This window comes from Drosophila kikkawai, chromosome 2L, assembly GCF_030179895.1.
Source record: "Drosophila kikkawai strain 14028-0561.14 chromosome 2L, DkikHiC1v2, whole genome shotgun sequence".
NCBI lineage: Eukaryota > Metazoa > Arthropoda > Insecta > Diptera > Drosophilidae > Drosophila > Drosophila kikkawai.
Genome location: NC_091728.1, coordinates 22123568 through 22146499, shown reverse-complemented (window position 1 = coordinate 22146499; position 22932 = coordinate 22123568). Strand labels below are relative to the sequence as shown.

Here is a 22932-nt window from a genome sequence, read left to right as displayed (position 1 = left end):
AGGCGGAAATGAAGGGGTTTAAGCTTAGAATAAATACAAAAATTCTATAATGTAAAGAACTAATCATTTTTCAAGTTATATTCAAGACAAGAATTAAAAGAAATATTTTTTACAATTTATTTCTTCTAAAGTTATTCCCTAAAATATTATTACACCTTTGCCACTGTCACAGCTCACAGTGTCCTCCAGTCGCAATGTCTAAAAGCTAAGCCAAAAATGTGCCACTTATCCAAGCGGGGCATAAAAATTGCCACGCCGTGCCGCCACTTTTGGCCCGTGTAACCACATGCAAAAACAAAAGGCGGAAAAATGGTAGCAGTGGCAACAGCAAAAGTAAAAGCAAAACCAAAAGCAGCCAGACGTCGTTGGCAATGCAACCGACATTATTTTATAATTTACAAACAAGTCGCACGACGTCTGCAACACGATTTACCTTTATCGACAACAGTAGCAGATGGATATCCCCTCGAAACATGAAATTCCATTAGTTGTAGATGTATTACACAAATTTTCATTGATAGAAATCAAAATTATTGCCCTATGCTAAAAGTTCTTTGAACGCATAATTTTGTTAAAATGGATTATGGATTGAAATGGGATAAAGTTGGTAATGCTGCACTTAAGGGACTGGCCTTGGTAATAAAAAAGGGATAATAATCATTGAATTAACTGTATAAAATATATCAAGTTTGCTAATGTATATTTAATTGATATAATAAAACGAAATTAATTTTGATTTGATTTCGACAATGAATTCAATCGACCCTTACAAAAGGTTAAATGCTAAATAAATGACAGACATAACAATGAGTTTATTTGTCTGTATTTTATTACCGAATTTAAGTGAATTATAATTCCTTTCGTATTTTACCAGCCGCAGGCTAACCAATTAGGATAATGCATGGACAATAGCCGATTTATATTTCAACAACAAATTATACTGCTTGATTTTTTTTTTTTGCAATTAGATAAATCAAAATACGCTCAAGCTAAGAAGTTAAAATCCTGCAACCATCTTGGCCATCACAGTGGCCAACTTTTGCGGCGCTCAGCTTTCACTTTCAGACGAGTCCTGCAATTAATAGATGGGAGCAGGAGCTCCCCTCGGAAAACCAAGACAGGAAGTCAGTCAGCCCGAAAGACGTCTAGAATATGACTTATTTAAGTCGGAGCCGCGTGTTAATAACTTTGCAAACCTTGCCAGGCATGCAAACTTTGCCTCATATGAGTGTCCTTCACAGGATTGTGCTTCCATGGAGGCAGACCCCGATTCTTTGCTGCGTGTGGCAGGCAGATTAAAGTGACAGACAGGGCTACGCAGGCAAAATAACAAAAGGTGGTTAAGTCCTTGTAAGTGTTTAAGTCGACAAGGGGTCGGCCGTAGCAAGGACGAGGCCCGATTCGTGTTTATTGCGCTGTGAAATGAACATTTTGCAGGTGATTTAACAGTTATTAGATTTTTCAACCCAAAGTAGCTAGGCAGGCTTATGGCCTGCTCTCTCCTTAAGATTTCCTTTGGGAATTCCACACTTCCTTCCTTTTTCCTTTCCTTTTTTTTATAATCCTGGTAAGAAAGTTTTTATTTGATTGCGACAAATATTCACATCGCAGAGCTAAACAAAAACGTCAAAAGACATTTGTGCCAAAACAATTGCCGGGCCAAAAGTTTTCGTTCTTGGAACTTTTAAACTATGCTTGATTAAATAAAGATTTTTCGCATCCATGGAAAAGTTGGGCTGCCCGGGCAGATATTCTCATGTTGCACAAGTAAATATGCAAAAGTGTTATCTAAGAAGTGTTTATACCTCCTCCACGGCCATTGTTGCTGACTTAACATCTCAAAAGGCACTTTACGTCGAGAACTATGAACTACTTGTTTAACTTCTGGATTTATTTTGTAATGTAATCAGAGGCAGTTTTGAATAAAATACAATAAGGGAAAATAGTAAATTATTATTTTATTATGTTTTATTGTTTATAATGCTTAAAAACTTGATATCCTAAGAACAGAATAATAAAAACCATTTCATTAAAAGAATTATTAATAATTTTTTGTCCTAATATAAAGTTTTTTATAATAACTTGTTGTTCTTCACAAGACTTTTCCTTCATAAATATATTAAAATTAAATATTGAAAATTAAATGAAAATTATTATAAATATTTTAAGTATTACCATTATTGTATAAATCTTAATTTGCCAAGAAAAGAATAATTAATTCAATTCTCGCTAATCCGATAAGCTCATCAAATGCCTTCGTCAGACCTACCTTCATTCGCATGAATGCAGTTCTCTCACCATGAAGGCCTAATTATAAAAGTTAAAGTACTTGATTGAATTAAAACAAACTGGACAACCATAAATTTGCATTTTGTTGGCCGGATCTAAATAAGTTAACCTCGTTCTCAAGGATAGAGTTGGGCCAGAAGTAAGCTCGACCAGAGCGCTCCGATGGAGCAACTTTGGCATATTTCTTAATTAGCTTTATGAGTTTCCTGCGAAGCACCTGTCGAAATTCCCATGCGTGCGGTCAGCCGAACGTCGGTCCAGGCCTAGTGCAAAACGCAAACTTTTTCTTCACCTCCGAGGAAATATTATGGGAAAAATTATATTAAAAGTTTTGTTGGGAGCGAGATGCTTTTGGCTGAACTTTGCACAGCATGTGAGCGAGGACTTGCACTTGGAATTTGAAGGTGGCGAATGGCAGGTTTCTGGGCCAGCGGCTATCAATAGCAATGGCAACAATGGCCAATTTGTAGCAAGGTTCTTGAGGCGCATAAATTACACCTCGCCCCCTAATTGGACCATGCCCTTGCATGGAAATGACGATGACGATGACGACGACGACGTCAAACGAAGGGCGACACTTGAAATCAAAATTCACGACTGTGGGCGATGGAGAAGGTGGCGGCGGAAAATCGCTGGGAAATGTCCGCAGCCTGTCCGACATTGGGGCGCATAAAGCGAAAAGGCAGCAAGGCGTAACATGCGATAAAATTGAGTTGGAGACGTGTCTCAAATCTAAAATTAACAAACTGCCAGAGTCATCGGGCCACGGCTAGGGCTCTGAGTTAGCCGGATCCTTGCACCGTCCCTCCTTGGCCTGCTAAATGTCCTGCGACGCTGCCTAGCCTGCATGTAAATGACTTTTTAATGATGCCCACAGTCGCTGGCTCCGTTCAAATCCAACGTGCCACTCGTCCTTCGTCCTTTGAACGCTCTCACTGTGCGTCTCTGTCGAGTGTCATAGTTTGCCTAATTGCTGACATAATTTTCCGGGTTTTTTCCTGCTGCACTTTAATAGTTTTTTCCTGCGACTCTGGCTATTGGTTTCATGTAAATGTGGGCCTGATTAGCGCCAGTCATGAATTTCAATTTGCTCTTAATTAATTGTTGATTTAAAATTCTCTGCGTGCAAATGGAACTAAGCAACCTTGTGGCAGAGCTTCTTTTTTCACGATTGTGTCGACAATTGCTGGTTAATTTCTTCTGTGAATGTTATCTTAGTTCAATAATTAATACTATTTTTTGTTACCTAAAGTAATATACTTATAAAAACCTTTAAGAACTCCTGCAGCTTAAATGAATTGATCTACCCCTGCGACCATTTTTGCATAAGAAAGCACAATCTTTCACAAATGTGTGGCTGTCTAAAAAAAAAAAAGAACAAATGCCAGCCCATAGATAAACTACAGTTCAGTGCAATACAAGAAAAAGATATATCGCCACGTGTTTAGTGGTAAAACAATGAGTGTGCCCGCCTCCAGGCCGCTTGCTGTGCCCATAAATAATGCCATGGCCAAAGGGGAGCCAGGTCCGACCGACCATTGAGTCCTCGACAAAGGCAGGTGCAAAATAAAGGGAATACCGAAGCACAGTCGGTGGTGTCGGGGTTTTATGCTTAGACAATGGTCCAGATATTTATCAAAGTGATGTCGTGTGATCAATAACTGGGAGCTGAGCAGAGGAAGGGTTATCCAGCTCCCGCCAACTGAGGTGATGATGACTGATGTTCGAGGCTGTAAACAATTGCCGCTGAAGGACTTAAGGTAAGAAATTGAATTTGGAGAGTAGGATTCTTACAGAGAGGGATTTTTCTATATAATTTAAAGATCTGCAAAGCAAGATATACGTTTTAGTCAGAAAAATAACCTTAGAATCTTAGCTTATATTCCAAGTGTACACTCTTCTTGGGTACATGTTCACGTTTTCCAATCAATGCTTCATCCGTGTTCACCTGGTGACTAGATGGGGCGGGTTTCCTGCGGTCTGAGAGGCGGTTGCCCATCTGGCCATTACCCTGGTCATGTCATCAGGTCATCAAGCCGAAATGCACACTACAATAATATCAAAGCGAAAGTGCGTAAACAATGCAAACAACCTGCAAGCTACTTGACTCTGAGCTTGGGCTCGAGCTCTCTACCTCTTGGATTCTCTGGACAAGTTGCCGTGTGATGGCAACAATATAGTGAGATGCACTGGTCAGCAGCAGCAGCAGCAACAACCCCAACCTGGTGATGCTGTAGACAAACAGTAGCCATAACAACAACAACAACAATATTAACAACAAAAGCAACAGCAGCAACAGCAGGAGCAGCAGCAACACAAACTAGTTAGTGCAAACTACATTGATGACGAATAACATGCTTCAATACCTTCCAAATTTAATCCTGCCAATGCTCGATATACAGCACTTACCCCCTGCCGACCACCTTCATTTCCCGCTCATTTCCCCGCATGCCTAGCATATACACATACGCAAGAGTAAGCATCGGACAGGCACAAATTACACTGGGAAAAAATAGATTTAGGTGAGAAATCAACAAGTACGTTTCTAATACATAAGCCATACCTTGGAGACCCGAGTGTTATGCCAGTTCTGAGACAGATAGCTTTATTTGAAAATTGATCATCGCCAAAAATCATAATTATTTTTCAAGTTAGGATCTCCTTTATTAAAGTATTTAGATTCTTACAAATTCAAAGACTTAATTGTAAATATTTAATTGAAACTTAAAGGTTTTCATCATAGTTAGAATAAATATTTTACCTTAAAGTTGCCACTAAAAATGTGTAAGTTCACTTTTAGAATTTGCTTGTTGAACCCCTGAAACCCTGAACATTTTAAAATCCTAAAAATTTGATCGCAGTGCACACTCTCTTTATACGTATGCGGGGGGACTCATGCGTGTGCGTATGCGTGTGTGTGAACAGGAAACCAGACCAACGTTGACCTCATCAAAAGGATTGCTAACGTCTTTTTGGTCTTTTTGTTTGCCCGGTCCGTGCGCTGGCCTTTGACTTTGCTGCAAGGGGAGCTCCGAGAGCTGGCCGAGAGCTGGGAAATTGTGCAAATGAACTTTAGGCCTTTGGCTTTGTTTGTTTGCATTTCGGTTACCCATATGCCCCCCACTTCAAGCAGCCTGCGACTCTGGCTATCCACTCGCAGCTACCGAAAACATGCTTTATTTTATTTTGGAACAATATAATTTTGTAACTTTACAGAGACAAACAAACAGGATCAGGCTCACAAACACACACAACTTTCAGCCGGTGTTGAAAATCTAATGAAAATGGGCAGAGCTGAGCTCTTACCCCATTTCCTCGTTGCTTCGGCTTATTGCCAGCCGGAAAATGTATCTTGTCCAACAACAATTGAAATCTTATTGAGTGTCCTGTCCGTCCCCTGCAGTTTTAGTTTCGATTTTTGCTTACCTCTTTTCCTTTGTGTTTTGACTGCAAATTGTTATTTGCTATCGTTACTGCCCCCTGATAGCTGCCCTTGCCCCTCCTTATGGTATTGGTTTACAAAATTGGTTAAACTCTGTGTTGACGCAATTGTATAAATTGACTTTTGAATTGCTTAAAGATAATGTTGTACCATTTTATGTGGTAGATGGCGATATCTATAAGATTGTTTTCGTAGATGAAAATAAAGAGAATAAAAATTCAATCTAAATTATACCTAAGGAGAGGGGAATAGTCTGCAAAAATACTAGCTAACATTTCATTTAAGTTGATATATAAACTATATTTAAATTTTGTAAACTACGATTTCTTTCCAATGGAATATTTACGTTGGGGTTAACATACTCTTTTTATGTATTAAATCATTTTCGTACAATTTGAATCAATGATGTATCTTGAACACGAGACATCAAATGTGGGGAATGGCATGCTGCCTGCCTGCCTACATCTTCGAAGGCTTTAAGGGATCCACCCAAGGTCGGGGGTTTACGAAGAGAGGTGATATAGTGCCTCGCAGCGAGTCCATGCCCTGATTTAGGGGCACCGGCTTGGGCTTCTCGTCCACATTGCTCATCCATTGCTGCCAGGCCATCTCGGCCAGCTCCTTGCGCCTCTTCTGCTCCAGAGCCTTGGAGACGAGGGCTCGGCGCTTCTCCTCGCGCTCTGTTTGATGCTGCTGTTGCTTCTTTAGCCACCAATCCTCCACAACCTGGCGAATCTTGTCCTCCGGTACATTCCGTAAAGTCTTGTTCGCCGACGAGGATGAGCTGTAGCCCGAGCTTGCTGTGGTGGATGAGCCCGATGAGCTAGCCGTAGGCTGCATTGAGTTCTTGGCCAGTGATTGGTTGGCCTTGAAGGCAGCGGACTGCATATGGTTCTCCACCCGCTGGGCAGCTGCCTGGCGGGCCTTGCGTTTCAGCCACTGGTCGTAGCACATCTGGGCCAGCTGCTTTTTGTGTTTCGCCTGCTCCTGCTTGTCATTGTGCTCCTGCTGCAGCACCTTGCGCTTTTCCAGACGTTGGCGCCGCTTGGCCGAGTACCAGTTCTCATAGGCAGCATCTGCTTCTCGATAACCCTGTGGGAAAATTCATTTAAATACAATTATTGGTATTAAATGGACTTGGTGGAAAATGGAAATCCTACCTTCATCGAATCTATGTTTCTCAAATAGTTGACAGAGCTTTCCCGGGAGTCGAGTTGCAGCGAGGGCACGCAGAGGCTCTGCTTGACTTCGCCATACATTAGTGACCAAGCGTCTGGAGAGCGGACCCGTGTAGCCTTCATGGTGGTACCTTCGCTACCATCCATGTCATCCTTTACAGAAATCGTCCCTGTGGAGTGCTGGGGCAGCGAGACTGGCGACGACAGCGAGGTGGGTGAATCACTGGGCGACGTGGTTCGCCGGACTACCGTATCGCCCATGTAAGTCTCGTCGCGCAGGACAAAGTCTCCGGATACGTTTACGTAGCCGCAGAATGCCATTCTACAAGGACACGATATTATTTTGCTAAACTTGTATAAGCCTGTTAAATGAATAAGGAGTAGAGACGACACACTAGTGAACGAAATAATTTTTTGGTTTTTAAAAACTTTTTAACCTGATTGACAAGACTCCAACTTGTAACTGTGACTGGGGGCGGCTGTAGTCCAGTTTTGACTGCTTTCTCCTCCATTGCTGGGCTCCTCGTCCGTCCTATAGCCCGTGTTTGTTGTCAGTGTCCAAAAGAGCCGCGCAATTAAACCCGCCACAGGACCAATCGCCCTTCCATATGCAGCCGGAAATTTTAATTACAATGCCCGGGTTCGGCCCGGACTGGCGGCATATAAAGAATACAATACACCTGCCTTGGCGATGATGATGATGATGATGCCCGGTGTAAACCTCAGCTGCCGACACATCAGTAAATGGCGGCGGCCCATTGACATTTCCGCTGATTACTTTATGGCCGAACACATGTACATATATACGTACTTCATGACGCGCCGCTCCGACGCCTGTCGCAACATGACATGACATTTCGCCAGGGCCACCCGCAGCCACCCAAGCCCCACCCCACGCCAAGACTGGCCTCCGTCCACAGGCTATATTTGGCGAAAGGGTATAATTACTATGCTATGATACGTACAGGTATTTCCCTTGCAATTTTTAATACAGGTTGTAAAGTTTGCCGAAGTTGAAATGTAATTTGAGAAAGTTGTTGTTAATATTGGTTTCAATATTCCTGAGGCTGATAGTTCATCTGGGTGTAATTGCGATTTTATAGCAAATATTTTGACACCTCATTGAATTCACCGATGCAAATAATTAATCATCATTTCGAAGTAAGATTCTGATATGATTTGTTTACTAATAAATATTTTTATTGTACGTGATTTTATATTATTACAATTTTGTTTATAGTTTTTTTTTTTTAATTATGTACATCTTGGAAATATTTTTATCAATTGTTAGTGACCTGAAATAACAAATTAGACACTCCAATTATAAAAGAAGGCAATCGTAAAATAGAATGTAAAATAATAGTAAGAAAATAAATAAAAATGTCAGAATAATTTAAAAATATTATTAATATAATGGTTTTAATATTGTAAAATGAAAAGTTCAAAGGATCTGTTTGGCTATTCGAGCTTTATAAGGATCAAATATGGTCAGCTTTTAGATATGGTACAATTAAGTTATTTATAATTAAGCTTCTTAGTCATTTTCAGATTTTTGCAGGTGAAATTGTAATAAATTAAATTACTTAAAGTTAATCTAGACAATTTTTGTTTATATAAATATAACAAAATTTGCTTTTCGATCATATTTTGTCAAACTAGTGAAAACGTGAAGCCCTAGTATAGTAATTACTCAATATATAAAATTTTCCCATAAAAAAGGTCTACCATATTCGATGATGACATTTTTTAACTATCCAATGTTGCATGTTTTTTTTAAGAGCATAACAAACGCGCAGCGTTCATAATTTTCGGTGGCCGACATGCACTGACATCAATATCATTTTAAGCGCACTGACACACACACTCGTTGTGTGTGGGTGTGTGCACATTTAAGCCAATACCGATGCAAACAGTGGCAGCGAACACCGAAACCGAAAATCTCAAAATTTAATGACAGGCTAATTATGCGTGCAAATGGTTTATAAATATTTTATAATGCCCGTGTGACCCTGACTTCGAGGTGGGCTGGGCGCATCGTGGGGTGGATATATTCGGGAATGCATGAATACCTGCACCCGAATCCACCACCCCCCCCAACCCCATCCTTTGTGTGTGTGTGCAATTCGGCTTGCGGACTGTTTGTTTGGGCGCCTGTGCGTGCTGTTGTGTGTTTTGCGCATCGCTGATTGCATTGCGGTTTTACGACTTCATTATTGTTAATTATACGCTGCCACGGTGCCAGCCTCCTCCTCCGCATCTCGGAACCACGTTGCATTTTCCCGTGGACACAAACCGAGGCCGAGGTAGTACCTCTCTCCTCCGGGCAACTGTCAAAAAGGTTGTGCTAGCAAAATTCAAAAATATGACATTACCAAAACCGCAAACTTAATTGGGCTTATGGCAACGGACAGGCACTGAGCTCACTAATTTCTCCCTGTGGCATGCAGATTATGAATTGAGTGTGCCTACGGAAATGAATTCGATTAATGATCGAGTGGGGTAATTTCTATTCGTTTATGATGGAAAATGGAAAGACAAATTTAAGGTTAATTGAACGAGATTGTAGTGCTTTCTAAAAAAAAATTAAAAAAAATATAGAACAACAAAGGATATACTTCATTTTGTAGATAAAGAGTTGTCTCCTTGCACCAAGACCTTGCTTGAATTTCATATCAAAAAGGTTGAACTTTCATTCTATCATTGATCAAAAATACCCTTCATATTTATAAATAGTTAGATAGATAGTTTATTAAATAAAAAAATAAATTTTGTCTTAAAATCTCATTATTCTCGTAGCTTTCTAGGGATTTATACATACCCAGCAGACAAAGATCGGACTTAATGCGGATGTATCCGAAAAATGTCCGCTAAAAATATTACATACGGACTAAGAATCGGACTTTTCGCCTTAGTTTCGCTAAATGCCCAAAAACGGATGCGCAAATGGCCGAATAGCGGACAAGTATCGAAAATTTTCAGGATTATACCCGATAATGATGTCGAAAAAGGTCCGCAATCGAAATCTTATTCGGATTCCGAAAATTATGGAATTTTTTTTCCACAAAACCCATTACAGGTGATTAACTTTATTATTGTCTATGAGTCGGAAGTGGACGTTTTGTCCGCTTAAAACACTATCGTTTTCAATATCATAAACTAACGTTTTTGTCTGCTGGGTTTATACATTTATTTATAATACAAAATTCATTTATAATTTAGTTTAATTTTAATTCAGCTTAATTATTTGCAGTACAAAAATTGCCCTGTTGCCTTTGCCAATAGGATTTCAATTAGATAACTTTTATTACAATTATTTTTCTGAATTCGCATGTAGTTGCAATCAATTTAGTTGATTGGAAAAAGCTCATTATAATAATTAAGTTTAATTAAAACCAGTTGGAGGAGATCCCCCAGAAACAGCATTGAATTTTTGGTAAATATTTTTCAAAGAATGTTTAACCAAAAATTTACTAAATGCTGGGCGGCGTTCAAGGACACATTCCCCACTCTCCCCAAACACCACTTCAATATATTGCTGGCTGTCTTGGTTATCATTAAGTGTCGTAAGCCTAAATGGTAATGCATAAATGTTAACAAATTTCACAGCACGACAAGCAGACATAAGACGCCCCCTGACCCCCCTCGGTTTCGGCATTAAATTCATTTCACATGCATGGCATTAGACAGACAATGGGAAGATTCCTCCGCCTCTGGCTGCTAAGATTTGATTTGAAAATTGTAAATGCGGTCACGTATGTTATTATATCAAATATCTTTCATGGTTATGTTTATATGCTTACATTTGTTGCAGCTTCCCCTCAGCTTCGCTTTCAACAAATTGACTTTTGTGTTCGCAATTTGAAATTTTCGCACATGGAATACATATATATAATAAATACATATTTTGTCTATCGTTCAAGAGAGAGTTGTAAAATTTGAATTTATATTGAATTTTTCATTCTACCCTGGGAATCCCATATAATTAAATCATTTTACGGCATTTGATTTCCTTTAAGGTTAATCATAGCCAGAAAGCTTATTTTGGCTACGAACTTAAATCGATATTTATGTCAGCATGAAGCCAATTAAATTAATTTGTCACTCACCAAATATGGTTTATGGATTTAATCTGTATAAATTGTCTTTAGTAAATATTTTTGCACTGACTACATCATAATATACAAGCTAAGAAGAACAGGAAAATGTTTATAATTTGAATGGGAGATTTTTGAGTTTGGTGGTATAATTTCTTAGCTTAAATTTAAGATAATACTTAAGACCTAGAAAATATTTGTATGGACATGTGGGAGAAGTTTAAGTAATTAATTTTCAGATTTTTAAAGGAAAACAAAACAAATGGTTTATATAAAGTCTAAAAACCATTTCTCTTTAACCTTTCAAGTGCATGTAAAGTTTCCCACTTGCTGGAAATAAGTTTCCACACAACAAGCTGGTCCTCGCACTTGGCAAAACACTTCCCCGACTTTGAACAGGTTATTTTAAAGTCAAATAGTCAGAGTCAGGAACTCACCTTGGCGAGCCTCTCGAGAGTCGAGGCGAATGTGCCTATCATTGCAGCATGTCAATGCTGTTGCTGGCGAAATGTATCTTTCACGCTCAATTTATTTGTAATGATGTCGACAGCAGGGCCTCAGTGGGAAAAGCCAACATGGCGTGGAAATCTGTAGGAGGGGCTGGTGGCGCAAAAGGAAATGCGAGCTATGGCACATTAGTGGCACCACCGAAAATCCCCAATCATAAAGTGAGCGGACTCGTGGCAACTTTTCCTTTTTTTCGCGAACGCATTTTTCATGTCGGAATCGTTGGGTCTAGGGCAAATGATGTCCCTAGGGGGGAGGCGGGGCCGAATGAAATAGCCGCATGTGTAGCTCTAATGAAATAAACATGTTTATTAGATACAAATGCGAGTCAGCAAGGGCCTTGCTTTTTTACAGTTACCGTTACGAGTCCCATTTTCTTCTCCTTTTTTTTTCAGAGTTCACGGTGCGTATGATTAATATTAAGTGTAGCTGCCTTGCACCTGTCCGCTTTGTAATTAATTGAATTATTTTTCTCAGGACGTGGCCAGCAGGAGCAGGAGATGCAAAAGGTTAAGAAGTAGAGCCGGACAGAGAGTAGTAGTAGTACTTCTGGCCGGCATTATAAATTCAAAAGGCATCAGAAATAGCGGAAATGCAATTAAAATGCTCCCAGGATCTGCGTCATTCCTCCGCCGAAGTGTTGGTCTGTGAGTGCGGCTAAGCACAAATTACCAGCAGCTACTTAGGCGGCGGCACCGGGAAAAACTGCACAACTTGTCGGAATGCTGCAGGCGAAACGAGAGCCCTATTATGCTTAATTAAGCTCCTTTCTCCTCCACGTCGCTGCTGGCAAGAAAGTTGCCTGGAAAAGCGAGGTGTGGAGGTGTAAAGTGCCACTGGATGAACTGTGGAATAGTGCAGAGGAGTAATAAGGAGAAGCTACAAGTGGAACTTGTTAGAAGGATATTGTTTTGACGTTCCTAGAAGGCTTGAGTGGACGGAAATGCTAATGAGAACTATTTGTTTTTTGTACCTTATTTACCATATTTTTGTTTGAAATAAATTTTGTAAATTAGAACATGCAATATTATATTTTTCTCAAATGTCTTTTGGATAATTCTTTTAATTTCAGAAATATTTCAACATTTTAATTGAATTTTTGTTTGAGATAAATGACTTTCTCACTTTCAGATTTTATATAATTTTAATTATTTTCTAAATTCCATTTAAATACTTACTTAAGTTCTGAATTATCTTCCCTAAAAATCTCTTTCCTGAATGAATTTCGCTACATTTCCTTAGTTCGTTTAAGCGGCTTACCGGTGCTGTGGTATTTACTCACCGAAGATCAGCTATTTTACCCTTGAGCCACTTGATTTAATTAGCCAAAAAACAGTATAAAAATATCCTCGCAAATACCACTTACAGACCAATTGAAAACAAGCAAATCGGTTTAAACTATTAAAATTAATCCATTAAAAATAAAAAAGGGCCAGCAAGCGCGATGCTGGAGAGGCTGAGGTTAAGGTGGATAGCATCCACCGGGTAAACGTATCCATTCAGAGCGGAATGCTAATGAGGTTAATGTTTGCATTGAACCCAAAAAATGGCGAATGCAAAGCGAAAAGCCTGGTAGGTCCTGGCCCGTCCGCCATCCTTGCCCTCCCTCCCGTCATAAGCGCAGCATGGGATTTCAAAATGTGTATGCGGAAAAAGTCGGGCAAACAAACGGACAAACAGCTGGGGGAAGACTTGAAGAGACCAACTAATCAAGGTAATGAAATCAGTTTTATTTTAGCCTTTTTATTCCATTTTTTCCCCTAACTCAAAGTTGTGGAAGGAGGCTGGTCGGAAAGGGGACTGCAGTTCAAAGTGTGCGCCAGGGGGTTAAGGTTTTAGCCCTCTCCGTTGTTGTCTGGCAATGACTCGCTTTCGCTCGGCCTCCCCAGTCAGTGTGTCTCTCTGAAAGTCCTGTCTATATTAGAAATTAAAAATATTAAAAATTCTGAACGTTCTGAGAGGGGGTTTGGCCAGTTAGAAGATTAAAGGTCTGTGGTAAGACTGCACGGGGGGAATGAGGAGACAGGAGCTTAACTTAATCTAGATCCAAAGGGTTATTCCTAAATTAAACTTTTATTTTCAAATCAATTGAATAATATAATATATAAAAATATATTATTTTAGGAATTTCTAGTATTTTTGTGTAGATATTTTTAGATTTTCTCAGTTCAACTCATCTCCTTTTATTTGTCCGCTCATGAGAACTGCTAATGGCTCAACAAACTTGCAGCCACTAAAAACTTTAAACCACTGAAAACACACAGTCCGAGTCGGAGTCCCCAAGTCTGTGCTTGAGTTTGGAGTTTGGCTGGCAACAAATCTGATAGAGCTAGTTGGGTAAACTTGCTCCTGCCGATCCTGATACGATGCTTCATGCTTGTTTCACATTTCCGCTTTCGTTAAGTTATTAATTACCGAAATTCCAGGAGACGACGACAACAATCTGCTCTGGCTCGTCTGGCTCTGTTTGTGGGTGCTTGGGAAATCTTGTCAGCAATTCAATTAGTGGGCGCTTGCGTTTATCTTATTTAAATGCAGCATACTTTCCAGCTGCTGCACACATAGCCAGTGTGTGTGTGTGTGGGTTGCCAGGACAACGGCAACAGCAAAGCCAGGGAGCCGAAGGGCTCGAGGCTAACTCGTGACTTATGCAGTGACGCAACCAATTATGGCTTGGGGGCAACAGTAGCTGCAACGTCTCGCCGCCATCTTTCTGACATTTATACCTACACCTACACTTACACTAACGTGGCTCTTTGGCATCCTTTATACGGTCCTGCGAGTTGCATATGTGTCCTGTGGTTCTCTGTGTCTGCCGAGTGTCTGCCATCTAAGTCGATATTCACTCTCAACTATGTCAAGTGAGATTTTATGCCACGGTAGATATTTTGATTGTCTGCCAGCGAGATGAAGGAAACCTTTGGCGGATCAGCCACCGCGCGTCAGCAATATTTCACCAGCAGTTGTTTAAAAGTTTCTTAATTAAATATGACAAGTTACCTGCCAGCCAGGACTTTCGCCTTGGCTGTATTTGACATTGAGAGTGCGAAATTTTGAACAGAATATAAAATGATAAGCAAATAAAGAAATCAGTTTTTTTAAATCTTCATTTAATGATATTGTAAAATAATATTGAGAGGTTTTTATTTCAACAAAATGGATTACATTTCAGTGAACTAATTTATATAAACATTCTCAAAAATATGTATTTTATAGCTGTTTCCTTGCATTTAACGCATTTTTTGTTGTAATTTTTAGGCTTTCAAAACCCTATAAGCAAATGAAGACTTTAATTAAAATATTGTCCTGTCAATTTGCAACCGAATTTTAGGGTGAGCAAAAGTCACAGTTTGCCGAGAAGCTGATTGAAGTATTTAACTCTCGAGACTTCTTTGCCGGGCAGCAGTCAATTACGTAAATTGGCTACCCAAGTTGGCTCTCTCCAAAGGTTGTCGCGTTTTATTTTTCTACCTCTTCGATTTTGTCTGTAGTTTGATGGGGAGTCACTTACTTATCTGATTTGGCTGTGGTTGGAGTTTCTGGAGCTGTGCGTGAGCTGCCAAGAAATTGAAGCCGTCAACAGGAGGGCGAAGACTGTCAACGACTTTGACTGTCTCCCATTTTAATTAGGTAAAAACATCAGAGATCTCAGTAAGCGGTAGCTGACTTACTCTGACATCACTCTCACATTTACATTTCCAAATATATCAACAAAATATTTATATTTTCCTTGGACAAACCCACAAGGAAGTCGCTGAGCGGACAAGCGGATTCTCAATTTTCCTGGTTAGCCATTAGGATTCTTGGTAAGCGAGCGATTTAATTTCAAAACCATTGTTTCCCTGAATGTATATATTTGAGAAATCGTCTCAATTTGGCAGACAGGCAGAATTAATCTGTTCAATTTGACTCTTCATTGATTAAAAAACAATCCCCTGTGGCCTTGTCGGCCAGCCCTCCGTCATATTCATTCAGTTAATTAAATTTGTGGCAGGCGAAAGTGAAATGTAACGGGCATTCATATGGCGAAACAGGAAATGTTATGAATGTAAACAACGTTTTTAAATATTTCCAAACGAAAGTGGCCCTTGTCGCGCTTTGGGGAGTCGGTCACACATGGCGTATGAAATATACGCCGCATTGGCCACAGGTAAAATTGTCACGTTTTTAATTAAACCAAGACCAACGGCCAGCAAACACAATCGTCCAATAATCAATGTCCCTCCGCCGCGTGCCAATAATATGGCAACAAATATAATTATAATTAAAAAATAAAAGTTATTTTAGCGCGTGCCAGAACTGTGTAATTAAAACGCATTGCAGCGCAATGCACTATGGGGAATTTGGCCATTTTTATGGTATTAATTAATAACTTTTAAACTAAATAATATATTTCGAAACGGTTTTTTTTATTATAATTATGGACTCCATAAGAAATGATTTTTGGAAAAATGGGCGTGGTTCCGCCCTCGCTTGACGAATTTTTTATTTTTATTTTTATTTTTTCTTTTTTTCAAATAATATATTTTAAAAACATAATAAAAAAAAATACATTGTCTTAATTTTCAAGCTCTTCGTCAGATATAAAATAAAAAACGTAATTTTCATATTCAATTTCTTCATAAAAGAGGTCCAGGCCTTCAAATTCGCTAATAACTTCCATTTGGCACTTACATTAATGCAAAAAAATTAGCTTTTGCCTTTTAAAAATGTAAAATGGTTTGACACATTAATATTTATATGTAATTAACTTGGAAAATGGTTTTTTCTTGGTAAAATTTGCTCGAAAAGACCTGCAAAAAAAATTAAATTACGCAGATTGTGCGGATTTGTGCACATTGAGAAAAATTGCCTTTTATTTAGAATGAATGCCTCTACAGCATATATCGGACGTACAGCAATACAAAGACATATATTTTTTATAGGTCTCTTTAAAGTTAAATATTTTCTCAAAAAAATTTTCTTAGAGGAACACTTAGAAAAATCGCAATATATCTGTAAGACACGCACAGATCAATATATTAGTACACACTACACATAATAATTACCAGTACGATTGGTCTCCATCAAAACTTTAATCAAAAATTGGTTCTACTTTTAAGTTTTTCACTTTCAAAGTAACCGAATAAAAAATAGCTATTTTCAATCACGTGCATTTTGGCTACAACAGCCGTCTTTAACAGTGGATAGGCTTAACAGTGCACTGTTAATTAACATTTCTGGTACTACATTTTATAGAGCCATATATTTTTAATATGTTTACATAAAAAAAACTCAAATATTTAAAGTTTGATAAAATGACTAAATACCACGGAAATGGCAAAATTCCCCATAGTGCAATGGCTCAACCACTTGTTGAACCCCTATAAATAAACCTTTTGACTAAGTAAAACTATATTTATTTTAATATTATATGAAATTTATATTTTCTTTATGCTATGACAAAGTTTTTGATTCAAAATTCTGCTCCTATTGATTTTTAAATATTTTTCAAAGTTTCAAAGTCCTTAAATAGTTCATCGTGTGATAAGTCCAGGTTTTCATTACATTTTTCTGAAACTTTTCAGTCACGCAATATTAAAGTTCTTAGACAGCTGAGATTGTTCACAGAAATACATAAATATATAGTTATTTGGGCAACCATTTTTTGGTTTTGCTAAATGGAAGCCAATGGCTTGGTTTTTTCTTTCGAGGGTTTTGGAATAATGATTTAATTGAACTATTTACATTTTTCTCTGTACCCACAAATTGTATTTTTAAGCACGCTCAAACGAATTTTATATTATTTAACTGACCTGATTCCCGAATTAGAACACACAACCGATAATAGCAGACACACGCAAACCACACACCCAGCCACGCCCACTTTTTGACAAGTCATTTGGCAGCTCGTTTTTAAAAAAGGGCCAACTTAATTGTTTTGCTTTGGCTTTTAATTTGAGAGCCAGGCCGATGGCAGACGGCGATACAGCAATTAACGACTCACAAAATCATTTCATTGTGTCTGTCAAACGTCGCGACCGTAAGCGCCTAAAAGCCACCAACGATAAGTTTTTTTTATTACACCTGGGCTCCATATCAGCCTGTGTGTGTGTGTGTGCCGAGGCTCATTAAAAACAAAAGCACCGCTCATTACCTGGCTGAGAGCAGAGAAACAGGAACACTCAACACACCCACACATGGGACACACAGGACACCGAAGGATTTCTGAGTCGGCAACTTTACGCCCAAACACCCAGGACCTTGTGTGTGTGTGTGTGTGTATGTGTGTGGTGTAGTGTTTTAATTATCTTTGGCTCCGCCAGCGCCTCGTGTGAGCCCTTCTCGCTGTCGTTCGACTCGTTGTTTAAGTAATTGTTTGTCATTAGTTAAAATGTTTTCATTTTGCCACAAAACTCGAGCTCGAACTCTGGGGCGAGTTAACTGAGGAAAAATCTGGTACACTAAGAAAAAATTTGGTAACTAACTGAAAACTAGATTGTAATATCAAATCTTATATCAAATACCAACCAATTTGTATCCCCTAAAAGACAATGCTAATGAAATCGGTGGTTTGAAGTTAAGAAATAAAATGTGTGGAGGCACTTGAAAAGTCTTAAAACAAAATTTACAATTAGAAATATTCTCTAAATAAAAATCTTAAATTAAATGTAAATTTTTAGATTTCCCCACACTTAGCAGCCTGTGCTAGAATCCTCCGCTCGGCCTGGTTCAGTGTTCACATTCACTCCAGACGGACTGACACAACATATCATCGTCTCGAATGCTCGAGAGAAACCCTACCGAACTCATAGCCACATCTGACTACTCTCTTCCGCAGATCGCACGGAATGGCCTTCGTAGCGCGCCGGAGCAGCGATGGTAAGGTGGTGGATCGCCAGCAGGTGTCGAGAGGCAGTGCATCCCGTCTGCTGCCACTGTCGGACATGAGCGATGAGGAGACGTCGGGTTCAGTGCGGGGCTACACAAGTCGCACTTACGGAGCTCCCACCGTAAGATTCATGGGTCAGGGTGAAGGTGATAATGATGATGATGGTGATGGTGACGATGACATTGAGGGGGAACTCGGGGAGGACAATCTGGAGATGGAAGGAGTCGAGGTCTCCGGCGATGACAGTGATGATAGTGATTCTATTACAAATTTCTGCGACCAGCTGGACGAGGAGGAGGCCAACGATACCATAAACAGGTTGAAGTTTGAAGAGCACCTGGATGTATCGGAGATCTCTGAGGAATTGGAGGATCTGTGCAATCTAGATGAGGATGATATGACGGATATGCAGACCATGATGGGCAAGCGAGAGGATTCAGTTGCCACGGACACGGATACTGTAATGAATAACGATCAGGATTTGCAGAGTTTGTGCTCCTTCGAGAGCTTCACGCCAACCATGACGCAGCGCGATGACATCAGTGAACTGGACAACCTAAGTGCCAAAACCTACTTCAAGGAGGACGACCAGGACAACATGAGCGAAGACAAGCAGGACGACTTGAGCCCCATAACCAACATCACGGAGGACATCCAGGATAACCTGAGCACCAGGACCTACAGCAAGCTTTCATCCATCTCAAAACGCGAGAAGCGGCCAGAGCCCGACTTCGACCAGCTGTCCAGTCGCACCTACGACATGAGCAACTGCGGCAGCAGCCTCCGTGGTAGTCTTCGCAGTGGTGGCCCACGCCAGAACGACAACTCATCTGTGTCCACCTGCAGCTGGACCGACATGTACCGCGGAGCCGTGCAGCCGTCCGACGGACGCAGCGCCGTACCCTCGCTGAGCCTAGCCAGCACCACCTCGGATACGTCCACCTACTACAAGAGCCTGGAGGAGAACAAGGAGCGTCACGGCCAGGCGGCCTTCGACGACTGGAAAGCGCGCAAGGCCGTACAGAAGCAGAAGAGCCTCCTGGCAGCCAAGCAGGAGCGGGAGAAGCGAGAAGCCGAGGCCGCTCTGCGCCAGCAGCAGTCCCAGGCACGTTTTCAGGAGTGGTGTCGCCGCAAGGAGGAGCAGCAGCAGCTGGAACGCAAGAAGCCGATGAATCTACGTCCGACAAGCTCTGGCAACTCCTCGAGCTCAAGTTCTAGTTCGGGATCGGGACCGGTATCTGGGCTTGAAGCCGCCCGCAAAGCCGCTTCGGAGGCCACAAGGAAACGCATCAAGGCGTGGCAATCCGTCAAGAACGAGAAGCAGCAGCAGGAGCGGGAGCTCAAGAGCCGACTGGAGGAGAACAAGCGAAAACTGGAGGAGGAGCGCAAGCAGCGATCGCAGGGAGCCTGGAAGAACTGGATGAAGCAGGTGGACAAACGGGCCAAGCCGGTGCCCCTCAACCAGGGTTTCGACACGCTGCGCGGCACCATCTCCAACATCTACATCAATCCTGTGCAGTGGGTCTCCAACATCGATACCAAGGAGTCGGGACGCAGTCACTAACGTGGCATTGTTTCACATTTCTTGTTACACTTACACAAAGTTCTTTGGAAGATTAGAAGGCCAGAGTACTCGTTTGATTAAATAGGAAGAGATCCATGTTAGCTGCTGGGCCTCATTAAAAAGAGTAAAAAATACGTTTTTTATTTGTTAAAAGCGGCATTACCAAACTCGTTTTATCTTCGCCAATAAAAAAACTTAGACAAGCAAATAGGGTGACTAATTTTTTTTCTTTTTTAAGAAAGGGATCTATTTAATACTTTTAAAAATTTAATATTTATTTATTCAGCATTTTTGAATTCTATTATTGGTTTTTAGACATTAATTTAAGAATTTATCCATACTTTTGTCATGGCCTTTGGTTAAGTTGGGATGCGTTATATATTTAACAAACGGATATAAACCTTTTTTTTTGGAAATAGATTTATATTTAATATTTTTATAATAATACACTTTTAAAGCTGACTTTTTGATATTTTAGGCTTAATAATAACTACCTTTTAAGCTGCTTAAAAGTATATTTTAGCTTACTTAGATATATATTTTATATTTCCAAAATAATGACTTTTAAAGCCGACATTTTGCTATTTTAGGCTTAATAGGTATTACATTATAAGCTGCTTAAATATATATTTTAGCTTAGTTTCTATTTTGGCGGTGTATTTTCCTAACAAACACAATAATGGCAATTATAATTGCCCGAATGGCACGGCATGGACAAGCTCGCCCAGTCCAAGTATCGTACAAAATCCTAGAAAAATGTTAACAGCCTCACCTAATGCCTGCCCAGGAGGGAAACTTAAAACGATAACCTGGCTATAGTTTCGTTTCACCTCCTCATCCCCTTTCCCAGTATCCAACCCAGGACACTGCACTTCCTGGTTGACCGTTGCCGTGTTTGTTTCATTACCCATCTCACCATTATTGTGTGCGTTTGTGTCAATTTGTGTTTTTATTATTTATTTGCCAAGTCCACGGGGAGTCGGCAAGTGGTGGAGCTGGCTTAATTAAGCTTTTTTTTTCCACCTACCCCCGGCCATCAGACTTTTATTTATGCAATTAACCAAAGCCTCGTGTAATAAAGTCCCGTTTGGTAAAATCTTTGATTAATTGTAGTTTTGTTTACATGATGAGAGCGAGTCGGACATGATTATGTGGGTTATCTGACAGGGGACCAGGGAGCGCTTGGACTATTTGTGGCTCTCTGTGTGTTGTGTGTTTTTGTTGCCAGGAGGTGGGCAGGGTTTCTCAGGTGATTAGGGCTTTAGTTGGAAGGCAATTTGTTGGAACACTGAACGAAATTATCTATATGAGAAGGGTAATAGGTTGACTTGTTATATCTGGTAATGAAATTTGTAAAATTATTTTTAAAAACTTATAGAATGTTTATATTAGGAGACGACCTGATAAATCGATTGTTTTTAATTATAACAGGTGACATACAAATCGTTTGTCAGAAGAAGTCATGGGATACGACATACAATACCCATAATATATGCAAATATTTAAATACAACCATAAATACTCTTCAGTATATATCATGCTTATAATATTATTATATTTGTCTAAAATACCCTCTTTTTTTCCCAGTGCATACTTGCCAACTTGCCTAATCGGGGCTCTTGTCATTACCATTATCTTTATCTTGTGCATGATGGTCTTTAGTGAATATATCATAGCTAGGTTTTTATATCTCGACTGAGACTTGCCTAATTGTAGGTAAATTGTTCAATAAATTGCACTCATTTATGGCTTGAAATTGCCCTGAAAGATTTAACTAGCGCTTTATCGAGCTACTAATTGAAAAGTCTTGCGGTTATTGGTTAATTTAGTGTGACTTACTTTTGAAATTTGCTTTTTGGTTGATAGGATGACTCATTCTCGTATGTCTGCCACTTTGTCTAGGTAACAAATTGTTGGCTATTTTCGAATTTTTGTTGTTGTTGCTTGGGGGGGCCATAAACTTTAATACGAAATCGTAAAATTTGGGTACAACAGCTAAATGGGGACCCTTTTCATATGAGGGGCAACGGCATAATCTCGGCTGGCAGAATGACAAAATGTTAATGCGGAAAAATGATTTTTACGACTCGACCATAAATTAAAGAACCATTTTCGACAAATGCCTCCCAGGAATCATCGCACTTTAGCCAGCAAATATATTTAAAACCATTTAGAAAGCATTTAAATAACAATTAAGGGCACGCAGCCACATACAAAATAAAACAATTATTGCAAAGCGAATTTCTGAATGCAGATTAGCATGTTTTGCGGCTTGGAGCGTTTTAAATGCAAATCGAAAGGCTGAAACAAAAATAGTTTAACGAAAGCGAAAGCAAAATGTGAAAGCGAAAGCGAAAGCGAAAGCTTTGCCAATAATTATAATAAATAACCACAGAAAAATATACGAAATGATTTTTCACCACAACGCAGAGGGCACAAAAGAAAATTAATAATAAATCTCAAAATGCTCATTAACTTAATTACTGTGTTTATTTTCATTGCCTTTCCTGTTCGGCATTGTGTCCTCGCTCTCCGCGGGTTTTCCACTGTTGCTTTGTGTGTGTGTGTGGAAATGCTTTCCTTTCGGTGCGTCACGCAATTTTTAGGGCCCCTTCGGCGGCGCCTCACCACCCGCACCGAAGCTTTGATAAACAACTTGGCGCTGAAAAAATAGCCCCAGAACATGAAGAAATTGCGCGTCTTTAACCTTAATGTGTATTTAAGTAATGTTAATTGTGCTCAGACTTACCAGATGCCATTTTCCGTCGACAGCTGGCGCCACTGCTTGGATTTCCGGTTGCTCCTTTTGGCAAAATACTCGTAATTATGCTAATATACAAGCTTGGTCGAGGGAAGCGTATCTAAACTTGTGTTGTGTAATTGCTCTGGCTGTTAATTGAATTTCGGCGAAAAATGGTGACCAGGCTAGCAATTAGGCAAAGGTGTCGAGGTGTATGGCTTGGTGATATCAAGGGACAAGGTCCAGT

The 22932-nt window shown here is 39.9% G+C and overlaps 2 protein-coding genes across 2 annotated transcripts; one reads left to right on the top strand and one right to left on the bottom strand.

Annotated features, from left to right (window-relative positions):
• Positions 1–6005: 6005 nt before the first annotated feature.
• Positions 6006–7454, bottom strand: LOC108073625 (coiled-coil domain-containing protein 34). Its single transcript, XM_017165324.3, has 3 exons — positions 7347–7454; positions 6892–7271; positions 6006–6823 (listed from the first exon to the last, which is right to left on the bottom strand). The coding sequence occupies exons 2-3, from the start codon at positions 7228–7230 to the stop codon at positions 6191–6193; spliced, it is 972 nt and encodes a 323-aa protein (XP_017020813.1). The 5' UTR covers positions 7231–7271; positions 7347–7454; the 3' UTR covers positions 6006–6190.
• A 7697-nt stretch (positions 7455–15151) lies between these two features.
• Positions 15152–20137, top strand: LOC108073617 (putative RNA exonuclease pqe-1). Its single transcript, XM_017165313.3, has 2 exons — positions 15152–15316; positions 18331–20137. The coding sequence occupies exon 2, from the start codon at positions 18341–18343 to the stop codon at positions 19943–19945; it is 1605 nt and encodes a 534-aa protein (XP_017020802.1). The 5' UTR covers positions 15152–15316; positions 18331–18340; the 3' UTR covers positions 19946–20137.
• The last annotated feature ends 2795 nt before the right edge of the window (positions 20138–22932 follow it).